Source organism: Geospiza fortis, unplaced genomic scaffold, assembly GCF_000277835.1.
Source record: "Geospiza fortis unplaced genomic scaffold, GeoFor_1.0 scaffold78, whole genome shotgun sequence".
In the NCBI taxonomy this organism is placed as follows: domain Eukaryota; kingdom Metazoa; phylum Chordata; class Aves; order Passeriformes; family Thraupidae; genus Geospiza; species Geospiza fortis.
In genome coordinates this window covers 2,944,369-2,969,945 of record NW_005054339.1, presented here as the reverse complement: position 1 = coordinate 2,969,945, position 25,577 = coordinate 2,944,369, and the positions used below count along the sequence as shown (strand labels likewise).

Genomic DNA, 25,577 nt, shown 5'->3' with positions numbered 1-25,577 from the left:
CCTTCACCCCCCCGCTGCGCTCCCCCATCCGCTCGGCCAACCCCACGCGCCCCTCCAGCCCCGTCACCTCACACATCTCCAAGGTGCTGTTTGGCGAGGAGGACGGGCTGCTGCGCCTCGACTGCCTGCGCTACAACCGCGCTGTCAGGGACCTGGGGCCCATCGTCAGCTCCGGCCTGCTGCACCTCACCGAGGACGGCGTCTTCTGCCCGCTGGCTGCTGCAGGTCAGTGCCTGCTGTAGGGGGTGGTGTCTTGCCTGGGGTGACAGGACAGTGTCCTTTGACTTCAGGGGTGGATACCAGTTCTTTGTGGTGGTTCCTAATGCCTCCTTCCTTCCCCTGTGTGTAGATGGGAAAAACTCCCCCTCTTCCATCAAGCCCGGTGAAGAGGCCCCGGTTGCGATCAAACTGGAGGAGAAGGAGGGCAGTGAGGCCAGTGACAGCAAAGAGAAGGTGGGACTTGGCAGGACCAGTGATCACCCTGGGGGGGAAAAGTATTCTCCCAAGGTGAGTTTTGTGCTGCGACAGCCCTGGGAACGTGGAGCTCACCCGGAGGCGCAGCAGCGCTGGCAGTGACTGAACTGCATGTGCACGGTGTCCCCTCGCGTGTCGTCGCAGCCATGCCTCAAGGCACAGGGCAGTGCAGGTTTTGTGCCTTGCGTCATCTCGGGGACCTTTGCCTTGGTAGTGGGCACAGACCCTGTCTCTGCAGCTGAGATGTTCAGCTTGCTGTGCTCTCTTCTGGGCCACGAGCTGGTGAGACCCTGCACCCCAAGTCCCAGCCTGCTGGTAACTCACAGCCTGTCTGTGCCCTCCAGCTAGGGGCACCGCCAGGGTCAGGCAGCACAAGGGCACCAAGGGCTGCCTGGAGGACAGCTGGGTAGGAACTGCTCTTCCAAAGGGAAGTCTTCAGATTTTGTTTTTGAGGGGAAGCAGGCCCTGGGGGTGGAGGGTGAGGGGGTGGATTCTGGGTTACAGGCAGCCCTTCCCCTATCCCAAAACCTTGGGGCTGGGGCAGAACCCACCTCCCCTGGGGTTAGCCATAGTGAATTCTTTTCAATGAACTGATCTCCTTGTTTTCCCCTGGCGAATGTTTTTCCTTTGATGAATCATCCCTCTCCTAACACAGAGATGAGCACCTGCCAGCTCACCCTGCTGGCTCCTGGGCTGTGGCTGGGTCTGTGCTCATGTTTGGTCTGCTTGATCCTGGTAGGAGCTGCTGGCGCTGCTCAAGTGTGTGGAAGCAGAGATTGCAAACTACGAGGCCTGCCTGAAGGAGGAGGTAGAGAAGAGGAAGAAATTCAAGGTGTGCTGCTGGCCTGTTTGCACTGCTGATTTAGCTGCCCAAAGGCTTTTGTCTGGGGTGGTTTTACGTAAAAATAGAGGGAGAGTGGTTCAGCTGAGAATGGCGATGAGGAGCATTCACAGTCTCTACCCTGTTACCAAACAGCCCAGTGGGGCAGAGCTGTTACCAGGGCTACAGTCCTGGGCCAGCACTGGCAGCCTGGGGGAGGGTGATACAGTGCTGGGATGAACATCAGCCCTGACAGGAGGCAGAGGAGAGTCAGCAGAGATACCTCCCCTGCCCACCTTCACCTCTTCCCAGCTGCTCTTTGTGGAACATGCTGGCACCTGAACTGGGATGGAGACAGTCCCAGTTGTGCACTGGCCCAAGAGAGGCTGGGAGGTGGGTCCCTTCCTACTTCAATCTCCCTAGTCTGTGGGCTGGGCCAGGCATGCCAGTTCTTTGTCCCCTGTTAACCTTGAACTCTCCTTTCTCCCTGCCTCCTGCTTGTGGATTATTTGTGGATTTGTCTCTTTGTAGATTGATGACCAGAGGAGAACCCACAACTATGATGAGTTCATCTGTACCTTCATATCCATGCTGGCCCAGGAAGGTGAGCTGTGCTCATGGGGCAGAGGGTTTGGGGCACGGAGCGTGATGGAGCAGCAGCTGGGAGCCCGGGCTGCTCACCTTGCCTGGCTCCCTGTTCAGGCCAGGCCTGGGGCACAGGCTCCATCTGGGGAGCCACAGATCTCTGCTTTCTCCTTCCACTTTATACTCCCAAGAGGTGCCCAGTGATGGCTTTTGCGTGAGAGAGGCAGGGCTGCCCTGTGGCATGGGCAATGCCAGCCCTCCAGGCCCTGTGTGTGCTCTCCCTGCAGGCATGCTGGCCAGCCTGGTGGAGCAGAACATCTCGGTGCGCCGGCGGCAGGGAGTCAGCATCGGCCGCCTGCACAAGCAGAGGAAGCCGGACCGCCGGAAACGCTCCCGCCCCTACAAGGCCAAGCGCCAGTAGCCAAGGCTGGCAAACAGCAGTTGGGCTTTGTGGCTTTGGGCACTGGCACTGGCATCTATGTTACCTTTTGCCCAAGGAAGAGGGACCACAGTGACAAGCCCTCTGCCCAGGTGGAGCCTGGGGACAAAGGGAAATTGGGTTTTTCTCTGCGCCTAAGCTGTGAAAAGCAAGAACCTGTCTGGAGTACGCCCTGGAGCAGAAGGGAGTCTGGAGTGCTCAGCTGCCTGACCATGCCATGGCAGCAGCCAGACGTTGTCACCTCTGTCTCAGCAACCTGACTGACCCAGCTGGGGATGGGTCTGGCCTTGTGGGAACGCTGGCAATGCCCATGTGAGGCTGTGCTGGCCAGAGCTGGCTGTGGCTTGTGTCCTCCTGTGTCCGGGCCTTCAGCTCTGTGCTTCCCTGGGATGTTCATGTTTTCATGATGTTCATGTTTTCTATCCTTCTCCCTCCTTTCCCCAAACTGATTTTTGGTCCTAACCCAGACTCTGGCCATTATTAGCAAGGTGGCTCCAGGACAGAGCCGCTTCTGCACCCCCCCCACACTGCACTGCCCAGTGCCCGGTGCTGGCTGAGCTCCTGGGGATGGTGACACCTTCCCCATGTAGCCTGGCTCCCCAGAGGGCCATGGCAGCTCTGTTGCTGGATGAGGGTGGGTAGACTCATCTGTGGAGCTGGGCCTTGTCCCCAGCCCTCTGTGGCGGTGCTGGGGGTGGCCTGTGCCTCTTGCTGCCCTGGCTGCTCTCCTTGGCACCAGCTCTGTGGCCCTGGCAATGCCTATGGGTCACACAGCATTGCAGCAAGCCCCAGAGAAACCCCGTGAATTGTGAACAGACCAGGTGCAGATGGTGGCCTTGGAGGTGCTGGGCATGGCACAAGGGTGGACTCTGGTTGTGGCCTGGTAAAGCCTCTTGGCAGGGGAAGATGTGGCTGGTTGCTGCAATGGTGGAGGTGGGATGGGGGCAGCAGCAGAGGGACCCCCCCACATCTCTTCCCCCTGGCTGGGTGCTAACCAGAGCTTGCTGGTACAGCCTGGCTGCCTCCTACCAGCCCCCAGGAGCCTGGCAGATATCAGAGGTGAGCACTGCTCCCCAGCCCTGTCCTGAGGTGCAGCTGCCGCAGGAGAGGACTGAGTTTTTTCAATATGTGTGCAGATCTTGACTATGAAACAGTTCTTTTGGTATTTGTTGAAGGAAAGAAAATCCTTCTGTCTCTTGCTGTGTCTAATATCAAGTGCTGTAAATAATGGATCTGTCTGAAGGAATAAAGCTATCCTGTAATGGCCAGCCATGGAAGAGGTGTGTCAGGGAAGGGGGTGGGGGGCAGGGGGGCTGGGAGCACCACGTGCCAGCTCCAGGCCCTGTTATCCCTGCTGGCAGCTCTTCTCTGGTGTAGAGATTTGAAGTAATTGTGGGGAGTGCAACAATAGCAGGCTCCATTTATTGACACAACTCAACAGGGGAAGGGCAGGACTCACCTCAGCAGAAGGAGGGCAGGAGGAGAGGAGGGCAGCAGCCCACCTCAGGCCCTCAGCTGCAGTGGGTTCCTGGGCTGGCTCACTGCATTTTCTGGCTAAAAGTCCAGGGCACAGATCAAGGCCGTGCCCCGTTTGATCCAGTGCTTCTCTGGCTTGTCCGTAGGGATCTCCACAGCAATCACGTAGTTGGTGGAGTGGCCCGTTGTTGACAACGTGCCTGTAATGGGGGAAGCAAGGGTGAGAGGGTGGTGCTGCTGCACACTGACCCCATCCAGGAGCCCTTGTCCCCACCCTAAGCCCGGTGACTGGCTGAGCAGGGCTAGGGGAATTCAGGCTTGTGGCCTTGAGCAGAGCCTGGCCATGGGCACTGCTGCAGAGCCAGCATGCCTGGCTGCTCCATCTCAACCACAGCAGGAGCAACCTTTTCTCTCTGGCTGGCCACTGCCAGCACTGCCTTCTCTATGCCCACGTATGGCAGGAGGAACTCCCTGCTGCCCCTCCTAGCTGCTCCTGCAGCTCCCCTGCTTCTGCACGTCTGCCTTTGGGGCACCTACCTGCGCGAGTGAGAGTCTTATAGATGGGGCACAGGTAGGAGCCGGATTCTGGAGGCTTGCGGTTGGCGACAGGCAGCAGCCAGATGACAGCCATGTCCGTGTAGAGCTCCTTGGGGCGGGACTCCGCCAGCTTACCCGCGGCCGCGTCCCAGCGGGCGCCCTCCAGGAACAAGCCGTGGATGTAGCAGCCAAATTTGGGCTGCTGCGTCAGCTCCTTCACCGACTCCTTCATGACCTGCCACGGGGAGGGGCCGCCAGGCCCTGGCTCAAGGCGTGTCCCTGGCAGCTCAGCCCCAACAAGCCTCTTAAGCAGCTCTTAGTTAAGCCAGCGCTGCTAAAAGAGAGCGTGCCACAGCTCTCAGAGGGGCAGCCTGGGACAGGGGCGTGTGAGCGGGTCTGGAAGCCTCTGCCAGCCTTGGGGAGGTGTCTGGCAATGTGGGTGGGTGGGTGTATCCAAGCACAAAGAGGATGATGGAGCCATAGGCAGCTGGGTAGCCTGGTGGCTTCACCTCTTGGGCAGGTCAGGGCCCTTGTGGCTTTCTAGCAGGAGATTCCAAATAAATTCAGACTCTCCACCTGATTTACTGACCTGGAAGCTAAATGAGATGGTGTCGATGGAGATGACAGACTTCCTGGCAAAGTTCTGCAGTGTCCCAGTGAGGAAGGCTTGGGGGAAGAAGAATCCACTGATCCAGAACACAGAGGGGATCCCATGGCTGATCCAGTTCTGCAGGAATTCAATCCGCTGCACCAAGTCGTTCACCCATGATGCCAATGGCTTCAGGGACGGATAGGCCTGTGGGGCACCACAGAGGGAGGTGCTGAATGCAGTCAAGGACAGCCTAGACCTTGTGCCTCTGAGAGCTGCCCAGAGCCCAGGGGCTGGGAACAACTGGGAGCTGCACTAGGCAGGAGACACCTCCGCGCCAGGGGAGCAAGAGCCAGCTCCATGGGAGACAGCCCAGTCCAGCAGCAGCTGATAATCCATTCCTCTGGTTTGGGTGAGCTCTGGCAGGCAGCTGGGCTGGCTGGGGCACATACCTTGGCATTCCATATTTCAGGAACGGTGTTGTTGTACAAACTGCTGGCCATCAGCTCCAGCCGAGAAGACATCACAACCAGGCCCTTAAGAGCTTTCAGCAAATCCTTCAGACTTAAGGCAACCTCCTCCAGGAGCTTGTTGTACCTACAGAGAAAGGGCAGAGGGAGCAGAGTGACTCTGTGCAGTGGTTTATCACCCACTGCCTGCCCAGAGGGGGTGTGGATCTTTATACACAAGTGAACTTCCTCCATGTAACTCCCAGCCCCAGTCCTCTTCAACAGGGTCTCACAGTTGCTCCCCCAGCCCTAAACTGCTGACTGTTACAGATGGAGACAGAATCAGCCAAAGGTCCTGGCTGGGACAACACAGTTGTTAGTGTGACTGCCAACCCCACTGTTGTGCTCAGTACTGAGGTTCCCCAAAGGTGGGTGGCAGCAGGGGCCTGCACATCTCTGCTGTTCCCTAGGATGTGATCCCACAGGAGTTTTACCTGATCACCTCCTGCACCAGCACTGTGTTCATGGATTCTTCATAGAGCAGTGGGTATTTCTCAATCACTTCCTGCACATTCATGGTGTCAGGCAGCTTTGCCAGGATGTCCTTGGAGACCTCCTCCACAATCTGGAAGGAAAACAGCAAGTGGCAGCATCCTTCTAATCCAGCCCCATGGCTGCTGAGAAGGGGGAGAGCTAATGCTGGCACAGCAGTGCCATCGCTGGCACCCAGCAGGCAGGGTGGCACCTGCTCAGAGCTGGTGCTTGTGCTCACTGCCCACACTGGGCACTGGCTGCCAGAGCACTGTCAGGACTGGGGCACCCACCTCTTCCCTGCTGCGGCCTCCCAGTGAGATGGTCTTGGGCTGCAGCTGTGAAAGGGCCCCCAGCAGTGCAAAGGTCTCGTTCTGAGCGAAGGTGATGTCAGCATTGTCATGTAAACCAAAGAGCTCCGGGCTGTCATTGAGAGGCAGGCCCTTGACATATTGGAGGTAGCCCTGGAGAGGAATCCACAAAGACTCTGAGACCAACACCAGCTGAAAATACCTAGGTTCTTACAAACTTATATTCCCCCAGGGACCTGAAAATGCAGTGGGTTTCAGAGAGGAGAGATCCCCTTTGCACTGTGACAATCCCCCTGGATCTATGAGCTGCAATTTGTGACTTGAGTACTTACATTGAGGTCAGAAGAGGTACTGATCTGCTTGTAGACACCTGATTCTGAATAGGCAAAGTCAGGACTTAAAACCTCAGGTTTGTAGAAATCTTCCAAAATGCTCATGATGCAGCGCCGGTCCCAGTCGTCGGTCACGCGGCCACCGTAGTTGATCTCCCCAGCTGTGTATTTCAGAACCTGCAAGAGACCCCACCATGGTCCTGATCCATGGTTCTGATCCATGTCTGCATCTTGAACCTGTTCCCTTGCAGGAGGGGCAGCTCTCACCTTGTAGGGAATTTCTGCATATTCATTCAAGAACATTTGCAGCTGACTGATGCAGATGCGGAGGTCTCCGTCTGTGAACTCATAGGGGATATTGAACCCCAGAGGCCCAAACTTTCTCCTCTCCAGCATGTTCCCATGGAAGAAGCAAAGTGACAGCAACAAGGATTTAAACTCTGTGACCTGTGGGAAACAGGGAGAGTTGCTCAGCTTGGGAGGAGACATCCTTGGAGGGAGTTGGGTCCTGCTGGGACCTGGCAGAGCAAATGTGCCAGTTCAGGAGTGCCAGCTGGAGCTTGGAGAGGGGGAAACCTCCGTCACTGGTGCTGTGCTGGGGAAGGCCATGGCTCACTCCTTGCTTAAAGAGAGCTGCAAGTCCTTATGCCAGGCCTCCAAAATACTGTTGCTTCTGTTTCTCGAAGTAAAACTTCTAAGTGGCTCTTCACAGATGTGAGTTTATGAGAAACACCTCCTTTAGCACATGGATTCTCTAATGGGGAGGAGGATCTGTGCCTGGAGAGGAGCTTTCCAGGTGGAAAGGATACATTGGAGCAGGCAGAGAATGGGGACAGCAAGCCAAAGCACAATCTGTGTCTTACCTTGGAGCAAGAATTCAAGAAGTCATCACTAAAACTAATGTAGGACTTGAGCAGGTTGGCCTTGACCCCCCGGGGGGGCTCGATGGTCATCTTGGAGCCATTCTGGAGAATGGACACAGGGAAGTGGGTGCTTGGTAGACTGGTGAGCCACAGGCGAAAGTCTGGATGCACCTGGAGGTCCAGAAGGCAGCAAGTGCTCAGAGGGTGCAGGCACAGCCCCTGCAGCTGCTCCTGCACTGACCCTCTGGTTCTATAAGGAGCCTATGGATGGGTTTGAACTAGAGCTGGGCTCCTCCCGGCTCCAGCCTCCTGCCTGCTATAAAACATCTCACCTTGCTGGGGTCAATGGCCTCGATGAGTCTCTCCAGTGAAGGCATCCAGCTGGGGGCCAGGTGGCAGTTCTGGAAGAAGACCCAGTTGCCCTGCTCCATGGCACTGTGCAACATGGCTTCAGCACGGGGGCCCTGCAGAGGCACAAAGGGAGAGCTCAGAGACCCTTCCCATGGCATGCTGTGCTCTGCTGAGCAGGACAGGGAGGCAGCTCCCTGGAGCTGGCTGGAAGGACCTCTGTCCAGAGCTATGGCCTGGCTTTGCCCCCATGGCTCAGCTGGATCTTTGCTGTTTAATGGCACAGCAACATTTTTTTACAGCTTTTACAAGTCTATGAGGGAATAGAAGGACTGCAGATGGATTTGGGAAGTTAGAAGGCACTGTAGTGCAAGCTGCTTCAGCGTCCACCCCAAGGGGGTGGAAGCAGAAGGTTGGTGAGTAAGGGCCCTGGGGCATGAGGGTATTTTCATAGTGCTGCAAGTGTTTGACCTACGTGGAGCTTGGTGAGGTTGATACGAGTGCCAGGACACTGCTGTTCCAGGTATACACTGACAGCCTACCTGTCCTTGGCCCAGAGAAATGGCAGAGAGCTTTTGTGTGAACTTCATTTCTTCAGCAAACTTGTAGAGGTCGGCAGCGGGGTCAGTGCCTGGGGACAGCACGAACACCAGGGGGGTGGTGGCAGTGGACTCCTTAAACACGACTGAGAGGTCAGTGGTCTGCAATTGAAAGTTGGTTAGAGTGGAGAGGCTGTAGTGGAACACACCTCAGCACCTCCTCAACCTTCCTGGCCTCCAGCTCTCCTCCAAGGCTCCAGTGTCCTCTTGGGTGCCAAGGCCAGGAACATGATCAGTGAGAACCACCTACAGCTCTCCTCTGGCTGCATTAGGGTCAGGCCATGCACCACTTTCCCATCTGTCATTCAAACTCCTCCCTTGTACACCTGCAGTATCTGCCCCCTCCTAGTGTGGTTTAACTGGTGGGCATCAGAAAGGCTAGCCCTCATCTGAGACACAGGTATTTCCCCAGCTGTGGGAGGAACACTGTGGCTGTAGAGGGCCACCTCACTGCAATTGGTGGCCCATTTATCACAAGCCTGAGGCCTCCTGCTCCCTTCCTGTCCCCACTAGCACCTGCTCCTGGCTGGTTACCTGTGGCTCGATGAAGCGCTGGTCCAGGTTCCGCACCACGAAGTCCTGCATGGCGTTGGTGACCTTGTCTCCACGCAGACACCGCAGCACCAGCAGCTTCTGGAAGGCATCAAGCTCATCTTCCCACTTCCCAGGCAAAGGCTCTCTGCAAAGCAATTAGGTGCATTTTGGGGGGATGTGCCAGATCCCACACTCCATGAGAAGTATCCAAGTTGTCTGCAGCAGCCATTGGGGCTTCATAAGGGACAAGGACCTTCCAGTCCCTTGGCTGAGGTTGTTGTTTTCTGTTGTTATTGTCTGTAGCTCTGAAAGCATCAGCAGGTAAGCCAGAACTGCTTCCACTGGGGAAGCAGCAAATACTGCTGGATAAGGCACTGGGATAAGGCTCTGCCTTGGGCAGTGGTCACCCCTGAGGAGGCAAGGCAGTGCCTCATCCTTTCCCTTGCATGGCACTGCACTGGGAGCAGAGGTGGCACTGTGGCTGTATCAGCTCCTCTTGCTCTCCCAGGGATGTCATGTGCAGTAGACCTAAGCTGACAAAGCAGGGGACACTTGCCTGTGAGGGCTCTGGCTGTCAAAAATGGTCCTGAACCCTTCAAGGCTGCCTGCAAAATCATTGTCAAAGCCAGAGAAATTCTTCAAGCTGCTCAAGGCCAGGATGTCTCCCCATGCTCTCTCGTTCAGCCAGGATGGAGCTGGGTTTTCCTTCATTTCCTTTATGGCCCCTCCTGACAGCAGGTACCGCCACTCATCCTGGGAACAGGGTAGCATTTGGTCATGGATAATAGCCTACCCACCTGAGCCCACAGCACAGGGTGCCATATCCAATTAAAATCCTGTAGTATCCTTCTGGCTCCTCTCCTGCCAGGTGTGTGTGTCAAGGAGTAGCTGAGCTGGAGGGTCTGGTGAGATCAACACAGTGACTGCTCAGCTGCCACTCCCTGCTAACCCCTGCCTGCTCCCTCTGAACTCATTAACCTTTGCAGCAGTCAGGCAGCAAACTGGCAAAAGCTGCAGGGGATTCAGGCAGCTCTGCATGTAACACAGAGAACAGTTGGAAAGCTGAATAAAGACAGAGGCCCCATGTTTGTCCAGCAGGCTGCCAAGCCTGTCGCTAACCCCAGGGAACAAGGCTCCTTTCCCACCCAGCACACAGTTCTAGGGGCTGAACAGGCTGTGCCTGAGCTGCCCTGATGGGATCCCCTCAAGGACTGAGGTGACTTGCTCACCATATCGATCTTGCCCTCATTCATCAGGATGCGGGCGCTGACCAGGAAGGCAAACATGAGCTTGTGCTTCTCGAAGAGGCTGCGGCACACGTTGCAGTACAGACTGAAGGTGATGTAGTTGTTGATGTTCTTCACCCGCTCCGTCAGCTCGTCTGGAAAAAAGGCAACGACCAGACAAGGATGGCAGGTGCCATGGGGGATGTGGAGGGTGCCCTCCATGTCACCTCTGGGCTCCTGGTCACGGAGGCACACACACACCCTGCACGGGAAGGACAGATGCTGCTCTCACACACAGACCGGGTGCAGATGTGGGCTGAGGGAGAGGAGAGGAGAGGAGAGGAGAGGAGAGGAGAGGAGAGGGCTGCTCTGGGCAGGCACCTGCTTTCTCAGAGTTACGGATCCCCAGGAGGAAGATGTTGAGGAACCACTCGAGGGAATACTGGTACATGGGGTCCACGTTGGACAGGTCTGAGACACAGAAGTAGAGGATCTGCGAGCGGACAGCCACAGGCACATACTGCATGCGGGTGATGTTGATGTCCTTCTCTGTCTGCTCTGCCACCGCCACCTTGGCCTGGAGGACAGAAGCCAAGTCATGGTTAGTGGAGTGCTGGCAGGGGATGCACAGCTGCAGGGGGGACAGCACCTTTCACTTCTGACCTGGATCTCTCCTGCCTTCAGCTTGGATGCCTCCAACACTTTGATGAGCTCCAAGTCATCTACAGGGTTTCCTTCAGAGGTGCTGAGCCGATAGAGGATCTGGTCTTCTATCACCTTTAGCTCCTGACGCATCTGGGCGTTGCTAATAATTAGCTGGTTTCTGTCTTCTTCTAAGTCAGGCCGCTCTGCAGCCACCACTTCTCCCAACAGCTGGTCCTCCAAGCCACTAAAACAAAAGCCATGTAAGTGAGGGTGGCAGGTGAGGGGGCAACATGCCCGAGGGGCTGAGGACTGCAAAATGAGGCTGAGCAGCATGGGCAACTAATGGGGTAAAAGCAGGTACCTGGGTGAGAGGGTGAAGTTGATGAGGGTGAGCTTTGTGGAGACCTCAGGGCTGTAGTGAGGGTTGGGCAGCTTGGTGGTGATGTACATCTTGAAATCGTCATGGTAGGGGATCACTGTATCCCCCAGCTTCAGCACGGTGCTGCCTTGCTGTTTGAAGGTCTGTACCAGAGAAGGACAAACACAGGAAGGCTGGGATGGCTCCCTCTTGTGAGGGAAGGCATCCTGCTCTGCCCCAGGCTTTGCAGTCAGGAGAGTCAGAAGGCTCTCAGGACAGAGGAGCTCCAAGATTCCCTGTGAGACTAGACCCTAAATGTGAAGACAGCAACTGTGTTTCATGGCCCTGCCTCCCAGGCAGAGATGCCTGCTGGCAGAGCACCAGTGTGTGCAGGAGGCTGTCAGGGTGTTGGAGCCCTGGCCAAGGCATGGGACTCACTCATCCATGCAAGTTCTGCCTGCCCACGGAGACCTACAAACACACCCCACCCCATGGCACCCTGGCCAGCTGGGCCCTTACAGCTCAGCCAGGCACTCCCTGCCTCCCTTGCCAAGGGGAGACACCAGACCTCTTTCAGCAGATTCTCCAGCAGGAAGGGCTTCCCAAAGCTAATGGTGTTCTCCAGAGTGGAGAGGAAGTCCCGGTCACTCAGCTTGGCCACCTCCAGGCTGTTTTCTCTCTCCTGGAAGGCAGCAGGGGAGGGCAGGGTTTCTGTGCTGTCCTGCCACCTTCATATCCAGCTCTGATGCACAGTACACCTCTTATTGGCCTGATTTAGCTCTCTGGGGCAGCAGAAATAATAGTTTTTCTTGCTCAGCTAGACTTTAGCTATTTTGGCCAGCTTATCCCACACCAGCAGGAACTAGAGAGAGCTGAATGACACAGCAGAAAAGGGGGAAATAGGGACCATCTCCTTCACAGAGCCATATCCCTCTGGAGCCCCACACTGCTAATTAAGGGCAGAGCCTACAAAGTGAGAGCAGGTGGGTGGGAAAAGCTCTCAGGGAGCAAAGCAGGAGCAGCTGCCTCAGCTTCCTGCCTGATCCTTCAAAAGGGCAGAAGAGGTGCTAGTTAGTGTTTTCAGCACTTTGGCAGTAGGGAATGCACTGAGCAGCCAGGTAAAGCTACCCTAATCCTTCTGTGCTAGAAAACTGAAAACCATTATGGGAGATGCTGGTGTTGTTTTGTGAGGTGAAGCCTCCCAGAATGTTAGTGGACACCCATCAGAGTGGGAATAGGATTTGCTTGCTTATATGAGGGCTCTTTTTGCCCTGTGCTGCTTTCCCTGGGAAGGGAAATCCACCTGGGATGAATGTGGATGTGGAGACTGTCTGGTGCTGGTTGGGTTGGGCTGGCACAGCATGGGGCATTGCAGCTCTAGAGCCCAAAGCCTGAGGTTGCTCTGCACAGCTCCTGACAGAAAGCTGTTTCCCCTGTCCTGGCAGATCTGGCTTTCCTCCCCACAGCTCTTACCAGATTCTTGATCCACTTGTTTGCTTGTCCTTGTGGGTCTATGTAGTGATTCCAGCGCAGGGAGAATCGGGTTATCACCCCATTCTCCACAGACAGGGCATCGTTGGGTAAACCAGCAATCTAACAGGGTAGAAAAAGTTGTTGGCACACCTGGTAGTGCACATGGGTTACCAGAGAGAAGCCCTTGCTGCCCTGGCCCCTGAGTGCTCCCAGAGGGTGGACAGGGCATGGTGGTGAAGGTACCGCTGCCAGCAGCCAAGCCCTGGGGTGGGGCTGTGCAGTGGGGTCAGGCTTGGGCAGGCTATGGCCAGAGCTTGGCTCTGGGCCTGGCATTGGAAAAGGACAAGCCTTACAGGGCAAGGCTGATCCCCTTTTTGCTGCTGCCCAGGCCTGGCAGCAATTCCAGTTCTGCAGTGTGGCCATTATCCAGCTGCTTGGTGTGGGGGCCTGTCCTTTGGTCCAGGGGATCCTGGTGAGTGCTGAGCTGACAGTTTTGGCCGTTACCTCAGGCCCCTTCTTCCTCAAGTATTGTTTGGTTTGGGTTTTTTTTTGAAACTTGCCTGCCAGGAGCGGATTTCCACGGGGTCTCCAAGGGTGTTGATGAGGCTTGCATCCTCGCTGTGGGGAATGTCATTGTTGGCCAGCTCCTCCATCCACTCCTTGGACAGTGCTGCACGGTAGTCTCCCTGCCATGAGAAACACCATCTCAGCCTTTCTTTAAGTTGCAGCTAGTCTGTGTGAGTATGTAAACCTTCCTGTTCCCATTCAAATGGGCCCTGTGCAGCCTCTTGCACAAGTGGACAGAGATCCTGGAGGGATCTCGCACCCTTGTGTCCTTTCTCCCTGACCACTGCACACTTACTGTGAAAGGGCCCAGGTAGGCCACAAAGCCAGCTGCAACCAGCACATCCCCAGAGCTGTTGGTGATTTTGTCATCCAGGCTCTCCACAGTGTCCTGCCAGCGCACCTTCTCATCAGCCAAGCTGTTGATGAGCTGTGGGATAAGTTGCACATGTGAGAGTTGCTCTGAGGTCTATCCTTGTGTCCTGGACCTGCTGCTCTCTGCAGGTGACCAGAGGTTGGGGTGACCCCTGACATATTCTAAATTCTGTTTGGCTTTAAGCACTCAATCCTGGGATTACTGGGCTGCTTTCAGATGTTCTGAAAGACCTGCTGTTAACTGAGGAAGCTGTGCACAGGAGGACAGCAGCTTTTTACATCAGTGCCTGGCTAGCTTAGCTTTCCAGTCCTGTTGAGCTGCTGGGATCAGGCCAGGTAGCTTCAGCCTAGGATTGTCATGAGCTGCAGGCACAGGGATGTTTTCACCACTGTGCTGCTTGATCTGGAATTGAGTTGCCTCACATAAGCAGGCAGAAGCTAGTTCTGTCCCTTACCACGTCAGCACGGGCCAATCTCTCCAGACACTGCTCACACTTCCTCTCCAACTCCTCCTTATTGGCTTTGCAGGTCTCGTACTTGTCTTGCAGGGCAGCAATGCCATCTTCAACCTCCTTCAGGCGTTGCTTGGCTTCGTCAAGGACCAGCTGGGTGGCACGCAGGTCCTCCTCTGCCTCCCGCAAGGCTTGCTGGGGACATGCACAAGGAAACAGTGGGAATGTGGTCAGGCTCTTCCCCCAAAAGCCAGAGATCTTGAAGCAAGAGTTGGTTTTCCATAAAAGCTCTTGCTGATAAGTGCTAGCTACTGATATCTCAATATCCCAGTCAACCAATCCCTGGATGATGAAGGCATTGCATCCTGACCTGCAGAATGTAGTGATTCCCAGCAGCTTCTGCAGGAGGGAGCTGCCAGTGCTGTGTTCCTGAACAGCAAAGGTAACTGGGTCACAGTTTCTTACCCGCTTGGGCTCCACGACCTTGGCCACAAAGTGGTACTTGTGCATGGCACGCACCCACTGGCAGATGGAGGTGCAGGCTTTGGACACCTTGGCAATGGCAGCTGGCTGGAACTCATCATTGTCAATGTAGGGCTGGATGGCCTTGATCACACTGTCTGGAATGTTGTCCTGCAAGGAACAGTGGGAGAGGAGGAGACTCTCCTCAGTCAGATCTCTAGCATGCTCATCACTGATCTCCTAAGGGTTTCCCCCAGAGGCAGCAGCACCCCAGGACATGACAGGATGGTCAAGGCATCGTGCTGGAGCAAGAGGAATCAAATGACTGCATGTTGAGGTCTGGGAGACACAACTGTGGGATTGGGTAAATCTCTTCCCATACCACTTCTATCTAGCTCCTTCCCACAAAAGAGCAGGGGGACAGAATGTGAAGACTTTTGTGTCTGGGTCCCATTGCCCAGGGCAGTGAAGTGTACCCAACTCACATAAGGGCTTCCAGGCCAAATACACCCTCATCCTTGGTCATGCTGAAGGGTGTTGCCCACAAGGAGCTCAGTTTGTTACTGCTGTGAGAAGATGTGTGTGAGGCAATATCTGATCCCAGCCACAGCTTCCTTCTGCCATTGCTTACCTTATCATAATCATACAGGCTGTTCAGGAACTGCACTGGGTCCTGGAGAAGGGCCCTGCCTGGCTCCCAGTAATCATCCACCTTGGTGCCTATCTTTTCTCCTGCCACCTTTTTGGGCTTTTTTCCATGCATAATGCAGACAGCTTCAATCACAATCTTCACACCAGGGGGAGGCCGCTGCAGGGCTCGTACCTGTAAAAACCCAAATGGGAAACAGGGGGTTAACCTGATTCTCTGGGAGAGGGGGTGTTCATCCCTCCCTCAGCTGGGCCAGAGGAGACTGGGACCAGAGGCAGGAAAGACAGAGGCATTTGAAGGGAAAGCTGGTAATCAGAAAGGGCATGGAGCAAACTAAACATAGGCTGAAAAAGCCTGCTCTGCTACTCTAATAGGTGAGTCCCTATGGGCTGAATATGTCTTTGCAAAGGAGATAAATCTGTATGGTCCTAGGGAGAAGGCTGTATGGAAATGGGACACAGGCAGGCTTTCCCCCTGTTCTGTGGGCTCTTATTTGTCTTGTACCCCACCACAGCAATGAGCCAGTCTTCAGCACCTGTGGAGGGACTGCTTGAGCCTCCCCTCCAGCAGGCACCTAGCAGTGCTGCTGCAGCACCCTTGGGATGACTGTGGGTGTCAGGACCTCTGAGGATGACTCCTGCTTTTTCCCTTCTAGTGCTGACTGTCCTTGCCATGTTCAGCTGGAGGTATTCCCAGGCCTTCCCACTGGACACTGTCAACAGAGCAGCAGACTTTATGGCAAAGCTGAGACTGATCTACCCCCATGCAGACACCCTCTGTGAGAAGGACTTTGAGTGGCTCTTTGACTGCCCTGAGACAAAGCAGTTCCTCGAGTGGTTCTGCAGCACGGTGGGTGAGGAGAATGTGTTGAGCCCAGCGGAGGTGGAGGCCTATGAGGCCCTGCTGGCTGCAGGCAAACCCATCCTGGAAGGTGATGCCTTGGAGGAGGCCCTGCAGATGTGCTGCCAGGTCCTGCAGCTCCCAGGCTCCATAGTGGCTGAGGGGCCCTCTCAAGAGGCCCTGCAGCAGGAGCTTCAGGAGCTGAAGCACCACCATGACCGCCAGCTCTGGAGGTACAGGAAGCTGTTGGCTTGGACAAACAAGCTGCAGCAGGAGCAGAAGTATTTGGAGGAGGAGGAGAAATTGGTGAAGCAGAAGTTGAGGGTGGCTCATATGGACTTGAAAGCAAAGATCTTCAAAACCAGAGCTTTCTTGAGCCAGGTCAGCGAGGCTGCAAAGCAGGTGTCAGAGTGTCCTGAGAACACGGGGATGGACCAGCTGCTGACACTGCTGTGCCAGATGGATCTTGCTCCTTACCTGGAGCAAGAACAACAGGCCACTGATGCATTTGAGAGCTTCATCCAGCAGGTCCTACCAGAGTGTGTTCAGGCTTCAGATGTTTGGGAAGAAAGTGCACAGGGAGAGAGCAGCCTGAAGGAAGGTCTGGAGGCTGAGACACAAATGGACTCTTACTGTGAAATACCAGAAGAAAGAAGAGGAGCTCCTTATCAAGAATGCACAAAAACACTGTGTGGGGGGGCATCAGCAAGCTGGGGAAAATTGGTCCAAGGCTCAAAGTCAGAGCTCCTAGCAGAGGGAGGAGGGAATGAGAGAGATATGTTGAGTGTGGAGAGTGAGGAGAGAGATGGCAGCCAGGAAGTCACAGAGAGAAGGGACACCAAGGAAACATCAAGGCCAAAAAGTCTTGGGACTGATGAAGATAAGCTGCTGGAGGACCAAGAGAGTTTCTGGAAGGAGCTGAGCCAAATAGAGACAGCTCATGTCTGTGCCCGGAGGGAGGTTATAGTCACAGCAGCAAAAGTGGAAGGCGCCCGTGCTGCGCTGGAGTGGGCCCAGAGGACTCTGGACGCTCTTGAGGATAACCAGGTAGGCCAGTGCCCCCATTCCTGCACCATGCTCTGCGGCAGGGTCTGCCTGTGCTGACGAGCTGGGAGGGGGTGGCAGGGGCAGGCAGCGCAGTGTCACCGGGCTGTGTTTGTGTCCCCTGCCCAGCAGGCCGTGCAGGCCGAGCTGCAGAGCCAGCTCCGCGCCCTGCGCTCCGACATCGCGCACACGCTGGCACAGCGGCTGCCGGCCCTGCTGCGGGCAGAGGCACGCCGCCTCCGCCTGCCCATCCTGCACAGGCACCTCAGCCTGCGAGTGGCCCGGCTCCAGGACACTGCCAGGAGGCAGGAGGAGGTGGCTGCGTGGCTGTTGAGCCAGCACAGCCGCCTGGAGCTGCTGGAGCTGCAGCTGAAACGGGAGAGAAAGGAGCTGGAGCACAAGGCTGCTTGGTTGGAGAAGATTGAAACCATCATGAGGGAATCCCAGACCAGGCTGCCAAAGCAGCAGATCGACTTCAGAGGTGCCAAGCCCTCCCAGAAGGGTCATCCACACAAATGGATAGACCCCAAAGACCTCACTGCTGTACGGTAAGGGCCTGGGGGGGTCTGAGCTTGAAGAACAAACTGGGTGTGGGGACAGTGGTGTGGGAATGGCTGAGACAGGCAGCAGACCCAAGCTACCAGACAGACTAGCAGTGCTCTTCTGCTGGTGCAGAGCCACTGTGACTCCATGGTGGTGTGAAATGCCCCAGATCTGCTTCTTTCTGGCTGGCTTGGACTGATGAAACAAAGTATGGGCTTGGAGAATGGGATGAGTACAGAGAACAGAAGTTTTTTCTAGATTATTAAGGTAGAGAGTGTAAAGGCAAGTCCTCAGCCATGGAGAAGGGGTACTGGGCCACAAGAAACCACAAGCTGCTTAGAGCAAGACCTTTCTCCTGCATTGACTGGGTCTTCTCAGTCTTCCCCACACAGTTTTGGAGCAGCTGGTGCTGGTGTCTGCCAAAAAGAAATCACAAACTGGCTCTTGAGCCAGCCTGCTCCTTAATGGAGCTATGGAGCTCTCCCCAGAGCTCTGTGACATGGGATGCTCACCAGGAGTGGCTGTCTTCTCATTGCTGACACACATCAGCTTGCATCCCAGTCTTACAGTGCACAACAACCTCAGAGCCCTGTTCCTGCTCAGTACTGGTGCTGCACTCACAGCTCTGGCTGGCTGTCCCCTCTCACAGGCTCTGGGACATGCTGATGGGGAAGGATCAGAAGAAGCAGCAGCCCTTCCGCAGCTATGCGGCCTTGGCAGCCAAATGCTCCCAGCTGGTTCAGGACAAGAGGGCACTGGAAGCCCAGCTGGAAGCTCCTCTGCCCCAGGTGTCTGCCCTGGAGTCCTCCATGGAAGTGCTCTATCACCAGCTGTACAGCAGCTCCAACCAGCTGCAGCTCTCCTCGCCGGTAAGGCAGCACTGCCCCTCCCCTGGGCCCTGCTGGGTGGCAGGGCCAGCCCTGGGGCCCTCTGCCATCCTTCCTGGGTGCAGGGCGGACACCTGGCTGCCTCTCAGCCACAGAGGGAGGGGAGCTTGGCCTGAGCCTTGCCTTGTTCCAAAAACCCTCCAGTGAGGCAGTGTCTGGCTATGGGACAAAGGTGATTCTCACTGTGATTGGGGTGCCTTAGCTAAGGTGTCCCAGTAAGCCACCTCTGCTCCTTGGACTGGGAGGGTTTGGAGGCCAGAGCTGGGTGGGTAGTTTGTTTCTGGGGGGCTGAGCTGTTCCACAGGCATTACCAAAATCCCCTTATTTCTCCATGTTCAGATGAGTTTGGGCTCTGTTCCTTAGGAAATCTCTGAGCTGATGGAGCAATTGATCATCATGGAGGATGACCTCTACCAAAAGCTGGCAGACCTCCTGAGTGACTTGGAGCTGAAGCGCCAGTCTCTGGAGGATCCCATCCTGCAGGCAGAGCGCAGCCTTTACGTGCATTTTTACTGCAACGAGGACAGGCTGAGGCAGGAGGTGGAGGAGCTGGAGAAGCAGGCATCAGCCTCTTCCAAGGGACCCCCGAGGGAGCTGCCCTATGGAAGGGAGTAGGTCAAAGGGATCCTTGCTCCCTGCCACAGTAGTGGTGTCCTCTTTTGGTTGGGCTGGGTCCCTAATTCTAGACTGGGAGAGAACTCTGGTGGTCTCTGCTCTGGTGTCATGACCTGGCAGCTGGATCTATAAGAAACTAGAAGCTTAATCCTTAAATACAGAGTTTCTGGGGGCTGGTAAAGATGACCTGTAAGAAATTGATACCTCTTGTGGCATTGGAAACCTTGGACAGACAAGACACTTCTTGTGCCAGCTCTACAAGAGGATGGGTGCTGGGGGCAAGTGGACCAACACTGTCTGTGTCTTTCCCTGCTTTCTGAGGAAAGGGGTTTTGTGTGTTTTTGGGAGAATAAAAAGGTCTGTTACTCGCAACTGCAGAGCAACTGCAGTCCCTGTGTGGTGAAATCTGTACTTATTGAGTGTGCTGTCTTGGCTGTGATGCTTGCAGGTTCAGAATCACCCTTCTTTCTCTCACGAGCCTATTTCAAGCCAGTATTCCTTGAATTCAGCCTGCTGCCTCTTCTCTGCCTGTGGTGGATCCCCTTACAAAGACTCTGCAGGTTCAGGGTGCTGCCAGCTCTGTCCCTTTGTTTCAGTCAGTACTTGGGGTTGCTTGGCGGTACCTACCCCTGTGGACAGGCATGTGAGGTGAGCCCTCCTCGACAGCCTCTCCAGGACATGCTAGAAACACCCAGGGGCCACTCACTGCCTTTCTGCCCTTCAATTTTCATCTGAAGGAGGGAGGGTGAGAAGCTGCATGGGCAGCTGCCCAGGGTGAGCCCAGGGGGATGGAGGGATGGATGGAGGAAAAGGCTGGGGATGTTGCAAGCCTATTGAAAGGGAATTGCTGCAAAGGAGATGCTGTCCTTGAGCAGACCCAGCTCTGCCACCCTCTCCCTTGACACAGTTACCTCTGTAACATCATTTCTGTTGAGGTTCTTCAGACTGGCAAGAGCAGCATCCAGGGCTGGCAGGGCTTCAGCCAAGTCCTTCTGAGCATCATCTGCAATGGCTTGGGCTGTCTGAGCTTTCTCATTGGCCTTTGCCTCCTCAGCCTGCACAGCACTTCTTGTCTTTTCAGCCACAGCTGTGTCCACCTGCAACAGAGACAGCCTCAGGAACATGCTGGAGGCAGAGCTTGGCTGGGCACTGCTAGGAAAGGATCACAGCTGTCCTGGCAGCTTGTGTGTCTTCTTCCAGCAGACCTCAGGGCCCTAACTGCTGCAGGGGATGCCCTTCCTGCACCATACTGGGAAAAGTGTTTGTCAGCCTGAAATGATGTTAGTCTTGCAGGAATTAGCTGCTCTGCCCATTTTCCTATTGGCACAAGTAGAGGATGCATAGGGTTGCAAATTTGTAGGGAGATGGAGGAATAGGAAGAGATGCTTAGGGGTTTGTTTCTAAAACTGCCACTTCTGCATACTCCAAGGGTTAAAACACCACCAGGAGGCACAATGTGGAATATAGATCTGCTGTGTGGGAACTGAGGTGATTGCAGAGTCTTTCCACTCTGCATGCAGTGCTGTGTTATGTTAGTGTCCCTGTTCGCTGTCCCAGTGTGGCCACCCCACAGCAGGAGACAGCAAGGGGGAACACAAGGAGAGAAGGCAGTGACAGCCAACACAGAACAGTTCCCTCTTCTGAAGTGGCATGAGTGGCTGTGTGACGGTCTTTGAGGACTGGGGGGGCAGGATGCAGCTGGGGCAGCTCCCTGGGGATGGGATGTGGAGGAATGATCCTGTTCAACGAGTGTGGCTTAGAGCTGCTCAGGCCACCTCGGGATTGTGTCAGTGTTGCTAGACTGTGCTTGCAAGGGCCTGGGCGCTTGGCTGACTGACCCTGGGTGGTGCTTTCAGACAGGAGCACGGGAGCCATTGCTTCTGCAACAGCCGCTGCTCACCAGCAGCAGAGCAGGACCCCAGCAGGAGGCAGTTGGTGCTGTCACTGCAGCTCTGCACAAATATCTGCCGTGCCAATCTGAGGCGTTTTTACCTCTGATCAAGCAGGATTTTGCACAATCCCTGCCAGGCCCCTCCAGTCTGTGTCCAGTCAGCTACTGCCTGCAGCAGTACCTTTATCTGTTCGATGGTTGCCTCGGTGTCCTTGGCTGCTTGTGCCAGGAGAGGGCGGGAGGACTCCAGCTCCTCCTGCATCTTGGCTACATCCTCTGCTGTTCGCAGGAGCTGTGGGAGCAAAGCAGAGCTCAGAGCAAAGCCCTGAGGAAAAGCCCTAGGAAAGGGCTGTGCTGCTCTGGAGGGTGCTCCCTGCCAGGTGCTGGGCTGTGCAAAGCACAGGTCTTGCCCTGGCTCCTGCTTAAGCAACAATCTGACACTGTGGTGTGCTTACAACCAGCACTGCCTAATGTTACCTGCACATGCTAGGCATTGCTTCATAAAGCTCGCGGCAATGAGGCAGCAGAACAATGTTTCTGTTAGAGAGCTTTCAATTACAAGGTTAATAAGGAACATCCTGAGAGCTGAGCTACACAGAGGTCTGTGGTCCCCAAAGACTGGGGATCATTATTCTTTAGAGCTGTTACAGACTCAGTCCTTCAGAAAGCCTGGCCCTGGCAGAAGGCAGAGTTCTCCCTTGCTTTAGCCTGACCTTTTTCCTGTTACACAGGACAGGGGTAGGACATCTCACTGCATCTCTGCAGCTGTAAATACACTGCTCAGAGGGTGTAAGGGGTGGCCCCAAAACCTTCCTGGCTATGAGGGACAAACCTTGTCTAGGCCACTTTGCATCCTGTTCTTGGCTGTCTTCAGTTCCTGTTGCTTCTTTCCAATGAGGGAACTGAAGATGCTGAGGAACTCCAGGTAGCTTTTGGGAGTGATATAATTGTGTCTGCCCAATTCTGCTAGGAACAACTGGCACTTCTTTGCCACACTCTGGTGGATTGCTACACATACTTGAATCTATGAGTAGAAAGGAAAGAAACGAGGAAAGGAAAGGAAACAAAGGAAAGAAACATTCAGTACTGAAGATGTGAAAGGCAAATCTGTGTGATGCCCAGAGAGAACAAAAGGAGCTTATGAAGAAACAAACCAAACCATACAGTCATAGCTGAGCTTATTTGTGTGTGGGGGCTTTAGTGCCACAGAGGGCTGACAAATGGCTAAGCCCCTTTCAAGGCATACAAAAGCTATGCAGCTCTGCATTTGAATGATCCTGCCATGGAACATTTCTGCTGCAGGGTAGGACAATTCTGAAGGTGCCCTGCATCTGTTGCCTTGGTGGATGCAGAGACACAGCGCACGGAACTCATGGGAGCAGAGTATCTCATGTGTGGCACATACCATCCCGCTGGTATCCTCATTGCCACTGCCAAGGAGTGGGAGCTCGTTCAGGAAGGAGGAGGCCACGCTCTGCAGGGCTTCAGCAGGCCACTCATTGAACCAGTCAATGGTGCAGCAGTTCACAAGGGAGGGGAACTGCCTCAAGCGTGCACGGAACACTTCTCCGATGGGGCTGAGGGCAAGGCGTGCAGAGAAGATGTGTTACAGCTGGCTCTACATACAGGACAAAATATCTTTCCTTCCATGGAACCACCCTGATACTTTGTGGAGCAAGAGGGACAGGAATACACCCAGGGAAGGAAAAGAGGAATGACAGTTCAGGCAGTGAGCTGCATGCCCAAAGGTGCATGTCTGAGCTCATTCCTTGGCTCAGGATATTCTGGAAGTATTAAGATGGTAGTAGGGTGATGTTTTTTTATGGGTGGCTCTCTAGGGACAAACTTAAGGGATAAAAAAATAAATGTGTTCTGAAGTTTATTTCAAGCAGGTGAATGCAGAGATCCCATCACCAAACCATAACCATGGCCCTGATTTTTCTACTTGTTCTTGCACTGAGAATGCCCTGTACCTTCTGGTATCCCTCCTGCAAAGGAGCAAGCTGGTTATGGACTATGCATTGAATTAATGAGTAAACATAGTGCAACTGAGCCCCAAATTCAATGGTGCAGAGAGGAGGAGGCACCTTATGTTTCATCTGAATCACACATAATCATGCTCTTGAAAAATTCAAACTTCGTCTTGAGACCAGCAAAGTGTAAAAAAAAAGTAAAATTCTAGTCCTGGGGGAAGGTGTTATGCAAACCATACTCCTATTCTTCCTCCTTCTCCAAAAGCTGGGGCTTGGAAATAAAGATCCCATTACACAGTGATGAAAGGCAAAGGATAAGGAGGGAATAATTAGCACTGAAAGCATGGAGGTGTAGGCCTGAAGTGTACCTCATGCACAGGACCATGTGGATATTGCTGCGGACCCGGGCTACGTATGCAGCCATCAAATTGGCTTTGGTGGGCTGCTGGCCCAGGTCTCGAACAATGGGCTTCATAGCTGTCATGATCTGGTCTTGTTCCTCAGGACTGTAAATGTTGGGAATGTCACCAGAGTTGAGCAAGTTATTGATATCCTCCAGGAAGGATTCACTTTTAATCTAAGTAGATGGGAAAAAAAAAAAAAAAAAAGGCAATTTCTTAAGTCAGAAGACGCTCATGTCTCACATGCCATGGAGATAATTTCTGCATAAATACAGCCCTCAGCCTCAGTTATAAGAAACAATTTTTGTGATGATTTGGCTCCAGAAAGGCACACCCTGATTCTTGTCCAGCACTTCCAATTAAACAGCCATGTTTCAGCCATTTCAGGGGTGGGAGGGTGTGTTTGAGAACAACCATCCTTCTGCCCATTCCCTGTCTCCTTACAGACAAACTGAGCTCAGGCTCTTTTTCCCTGCTTCTGCAGCCAGACCCCAGACACCTTGGTTGCTCCAGGTCTTCGTTCTTCCAGCACAGAACACTTCATTATTAGAATAAAGCTTATCAATGTGGGAGACAGAGTAATTGTAGGGATGTGTCACAGGCTGTGGGACGATCTTCCTCCAGTGCTACATTCACCTCTCCACCTTTGCTACATCAGAAATACACAGCATCCATCTCCTTGACTAAATGCATCCTCCTGGGCCCCTTTGCTCCCACATATGCTTCTCACTGCAGGGAAAAGGCTGCAAGAACAAGTAGCATTTGACTGATGCTCATCTCACTGCTTAGGGCTCTGCCACAAGGGAATGGTTCCTATGATAATGAAGGCAGTAAAAAAGCCTATGGGGAACATAACTGTGATTCCAGAAGTGGAAATTGGCCTACTCATTAGCAAGTTACAGTTTACAGCCAGCATTATCCTGTGGAACCAGCAGGCGTAAGGTCCTAAATCTACTCTCTTTTTGAAAAGGGAAAGAATAATTTTACTTAGGACTTCTAATATCAGTGGCCAGTAGTGCTTAGTTTCAGACAGCTGAAATCTATGTACCCACCAAACCTTTGGATGGAGCTGAAAGAAGCTTCCTTGAGCAAGAGAAGAATCCACCCACTCACACACAGCTCTACAGACCCTCTAGCAATAAATGCACCACCTCTGGTTTCCCTGGGGCTATTTTATAAGATGATGAATATGGGCTACTGAAGAAATACAGGTTGTGTCTGGTTTTGTCAAGTTCCTTAATACCCTGTAGGGGAATTTATTGAGCTTAGAGATGTGTTTCTGACTCCTTTTGAGATGGAATCCACCATGCCAATAGTCCTGTACCTGTGTGTCTACAAAGAGGAAGGTCTTGGGTAGACTTTGAAGGCCTGCCTTCATCATGATCTTCCTCACATCCTCTCGCCATTCAGCCATGCCATAATTTTTGGACAGTTCAATCTGGAAACATTCATTATCTGCCCTAATGGAAAAAGAAGCCTGTGGAGTTACACCAAATTAAACCATTCTCTTCTCTTTGTGGACTCAGGGTGAAAGGACTCAAGCAAGTTGTTCTCCTACAGTGAGTCCCGAGCACATGCTTGTCCTTGTGCACCAAGGACAGCCACCAACCCAGGAGCATGTTTTACACAAGGCAGAGATACCTGAGCTTGCCAGAAACCCAGTGCAGATGTGCATGTTAACTGAGTCCTAACTCTTGACTCATTTGAGGAGTCAGCAGCCAGAAAAACATGCAACTGGCAGTGGGAAGGGCAGAAAAAGAGATTCTCTGAATGCAGCCCCAGTGGAGCTGCTCCCCATTCCATGCATAGGTGGGAGTGCATTACTTACATGTGAGATGCCAGTCTGGTGAGAGACTGTCTCCCACTTCCCCCAACCCCCAGGAGAAGGGCATTCCCCGGAGCCTGCCGCAGGATCCGGCTGATGCGGCAGATGTGCTGAATGGCATCCATGAACAGCACCAGCTTCAGCTCTGGGTTGTGGCTCTGATTGTACTCCTCCAGGTAGTCCTCAATCACCACCTTCAGCTGTGGGCAGAAACACTCAGTTGTGGCTACCAGATAAAAGCAATTGTGTGTGTGTGTTGGGGTTCTGTCTGCTGGCACAGCCAGGAGTAGGGGAGGGCAGAGCCTGGGGCTTAACAGAGTCTGGGAGCAGCTCTCCTCTGGGCTCCTAAGGAGCTGCCATTGGATGTGCTGAATTTAGTTAGTGGTGGTGGCAGCAGATGCTCAATGGTGACCTTAAACTAACTCAGGCAAGTGACTACAGTCTGCTGTTCCCAACTGTGCTGTTTG

At 54.1% G+C, this 25,577-nt stretch overlaps 2 protein-coding genes across 2 annotated transcripts in view; one reads left to right on the top strand and one right to left on the bottom strand.

Annotated features, from left to right (window-relative positions):
* Nucleotides 1-3,586, top strand: part of BAP1 (BRCA1 associated protein 1) — an 11,239-nt gene extending 7,653 nt beyond the window's left edge. Inside the window, exons 13-17 of the mRNA XM_031058236.1 lie at nucleotides 1-225; nucleotides 350-507; nucleotides 1,214-1,306; nucleotides 1,826-1,898; nucleotides 2,167-3,586. The exon at nucleotides 1-225 is cut by the window's left edge and continues 179 nt beyond it. Coding sequence (XP_030914096.1) covers nucleotides 1-225; nucleotides 350-507; nucleotides 1,214-1,306; nucleotides 1,826-1,898; nucleotides 2,167-2,300 — 683 coding nt within the window. The 3' untranslated portion in view covers nucleotides 2,301-3,586. The remainder of the gene's footprint in view (nucleotides 226-349; nucleotides 508-1,213; nucleotides 1,307-1,825; nucleotides 1,899-2,166) is intronic.
* Nucleotides 3,587-3,872: 286 nt separating this feature from the next.
* The window catches only part of DNAH1 (dynein axonemal heavy chain 1), a 67,372-nt gene continuing 45,667 nt past the window's right edge, over nucleotides 3,873-25,577 (bottom strand). Inside the window, exons 48-78 of the mRNA XM_031058155.1 lie at nucleotides 25,114-25,310; nucleotides 24,610-24,745; nucleotides 23,253-23,461; nucleotides 22,317-22,488; nucleotides 21,744-21,935; nucleotides 21,093-21,203; nucleotides 19,932-20,117; nucleotides 15,074-15,265; nucleotides 14,446-14,613; nucleotides 13,984-14,175; nucleotides 13,452-13,583; nucleotides 13,150-13,275; nucleotides 12,590-12,709; nucleotides 11,685-11,798; nucleotides 11,120-11,280; nucleotides 10,777-11,002; nucleotides 10,495-10,690; nucleotides 10,117-10,268; nucleotides 9,440-9,640; nucleotides 8,888-9,028; nucleotides 8,297-8,455; nucleotides 7,739-7,870; nucleotides 7,407-7,577; nucleotides 6,811-6,990; nucleotides 6,544-6,720; nucleotides 6,194-6,364; nucleotides 5,864-5,994; nucleotides 5,373-5,517; nucleotides 4,921-5,127; nucleotides 4,332-4,566; nucleotides 3,873-3,994 (exon numbers count right to left, since the gene is read on the bottom strand). Coding sequence (XP_030914015.1) covers nucleotides 3,873-3,994; nucleotides 4,332-4,566; nucleotides 4,921-5,127; nucleotides 5,373-5,517; nucleotides 5,864-5,994; nucleotides 6,194-6,364; nucleotides 6,544-6,720; nucleotides 6,811-6,990; nucleotides 7,407-7,577; nucleotides 7,739-7,870; nucleotides 8,297-8,455; nucleotides 8,888-9,028; nucleotides 9,440-9,640; nucleotides 10,117-10,268; nucleotides 10,495-10,690; nucleotides 10,777-11,002; nucleotides 11,120-11,280; nucleotides 11,685-11,798; nucleotides 12,590-12,709; nucleotides 13,150-13,275; nucleotides 13,452-13,583; nucleotides 13,984-14,175; nucleotides 14,446-14,613; nucleotides 15,074-15,265; nucleotides 19,932-20,117; nucleotides 21,093-21,203; nucleotides 21,744-21,935; nucleotides 22,317-22,488; nucleotides 23,253-23,461; nucleotides 24,610-24,745; nucleotides 25,114-25,310 — 5,154 coding nt within the window. The remainder of the gene's footprint in view (nucleotides 3,995-4,331; nucleotides 4,567-4,920; nucleotides 5,128-5,372; nucleotides 5,518-5,863; nucleotides 5,995-6,193; nucleotides 6,365-6,543; nucleotides 6,721-6,810; nucleotides 6,991-7,406; nucleotides 7,578-7,738; nucleotides 7,871-8,296; nucleotides 8,456-8,887; nucleotides 9,029-9,439; nucleotides 9,641-10,116; nucleotides 10,269-10,494; nucleotides 10,691-10,776; nucleotides 11,003-11,119; nucleotides 11,281-11,684; nucleotides 11,799-12,589; nucleotides 12,710-13,149; nucleotides 13,276-13,451; nucleotides 13,584-13,983; nucleotides 14,176-14,445; nucleotides 14,614-15,073; nucleotides 15,266-19,931; nucleotides 20,118-21,092; nucleotides 21,204-21,743; nucleotides 21,936-22,316; nucleotides 22,489-23,252; nucleotides 23,462-24,609; nucleotides 24,746-25,113; nucleotides 25,311-25,577) is intronic.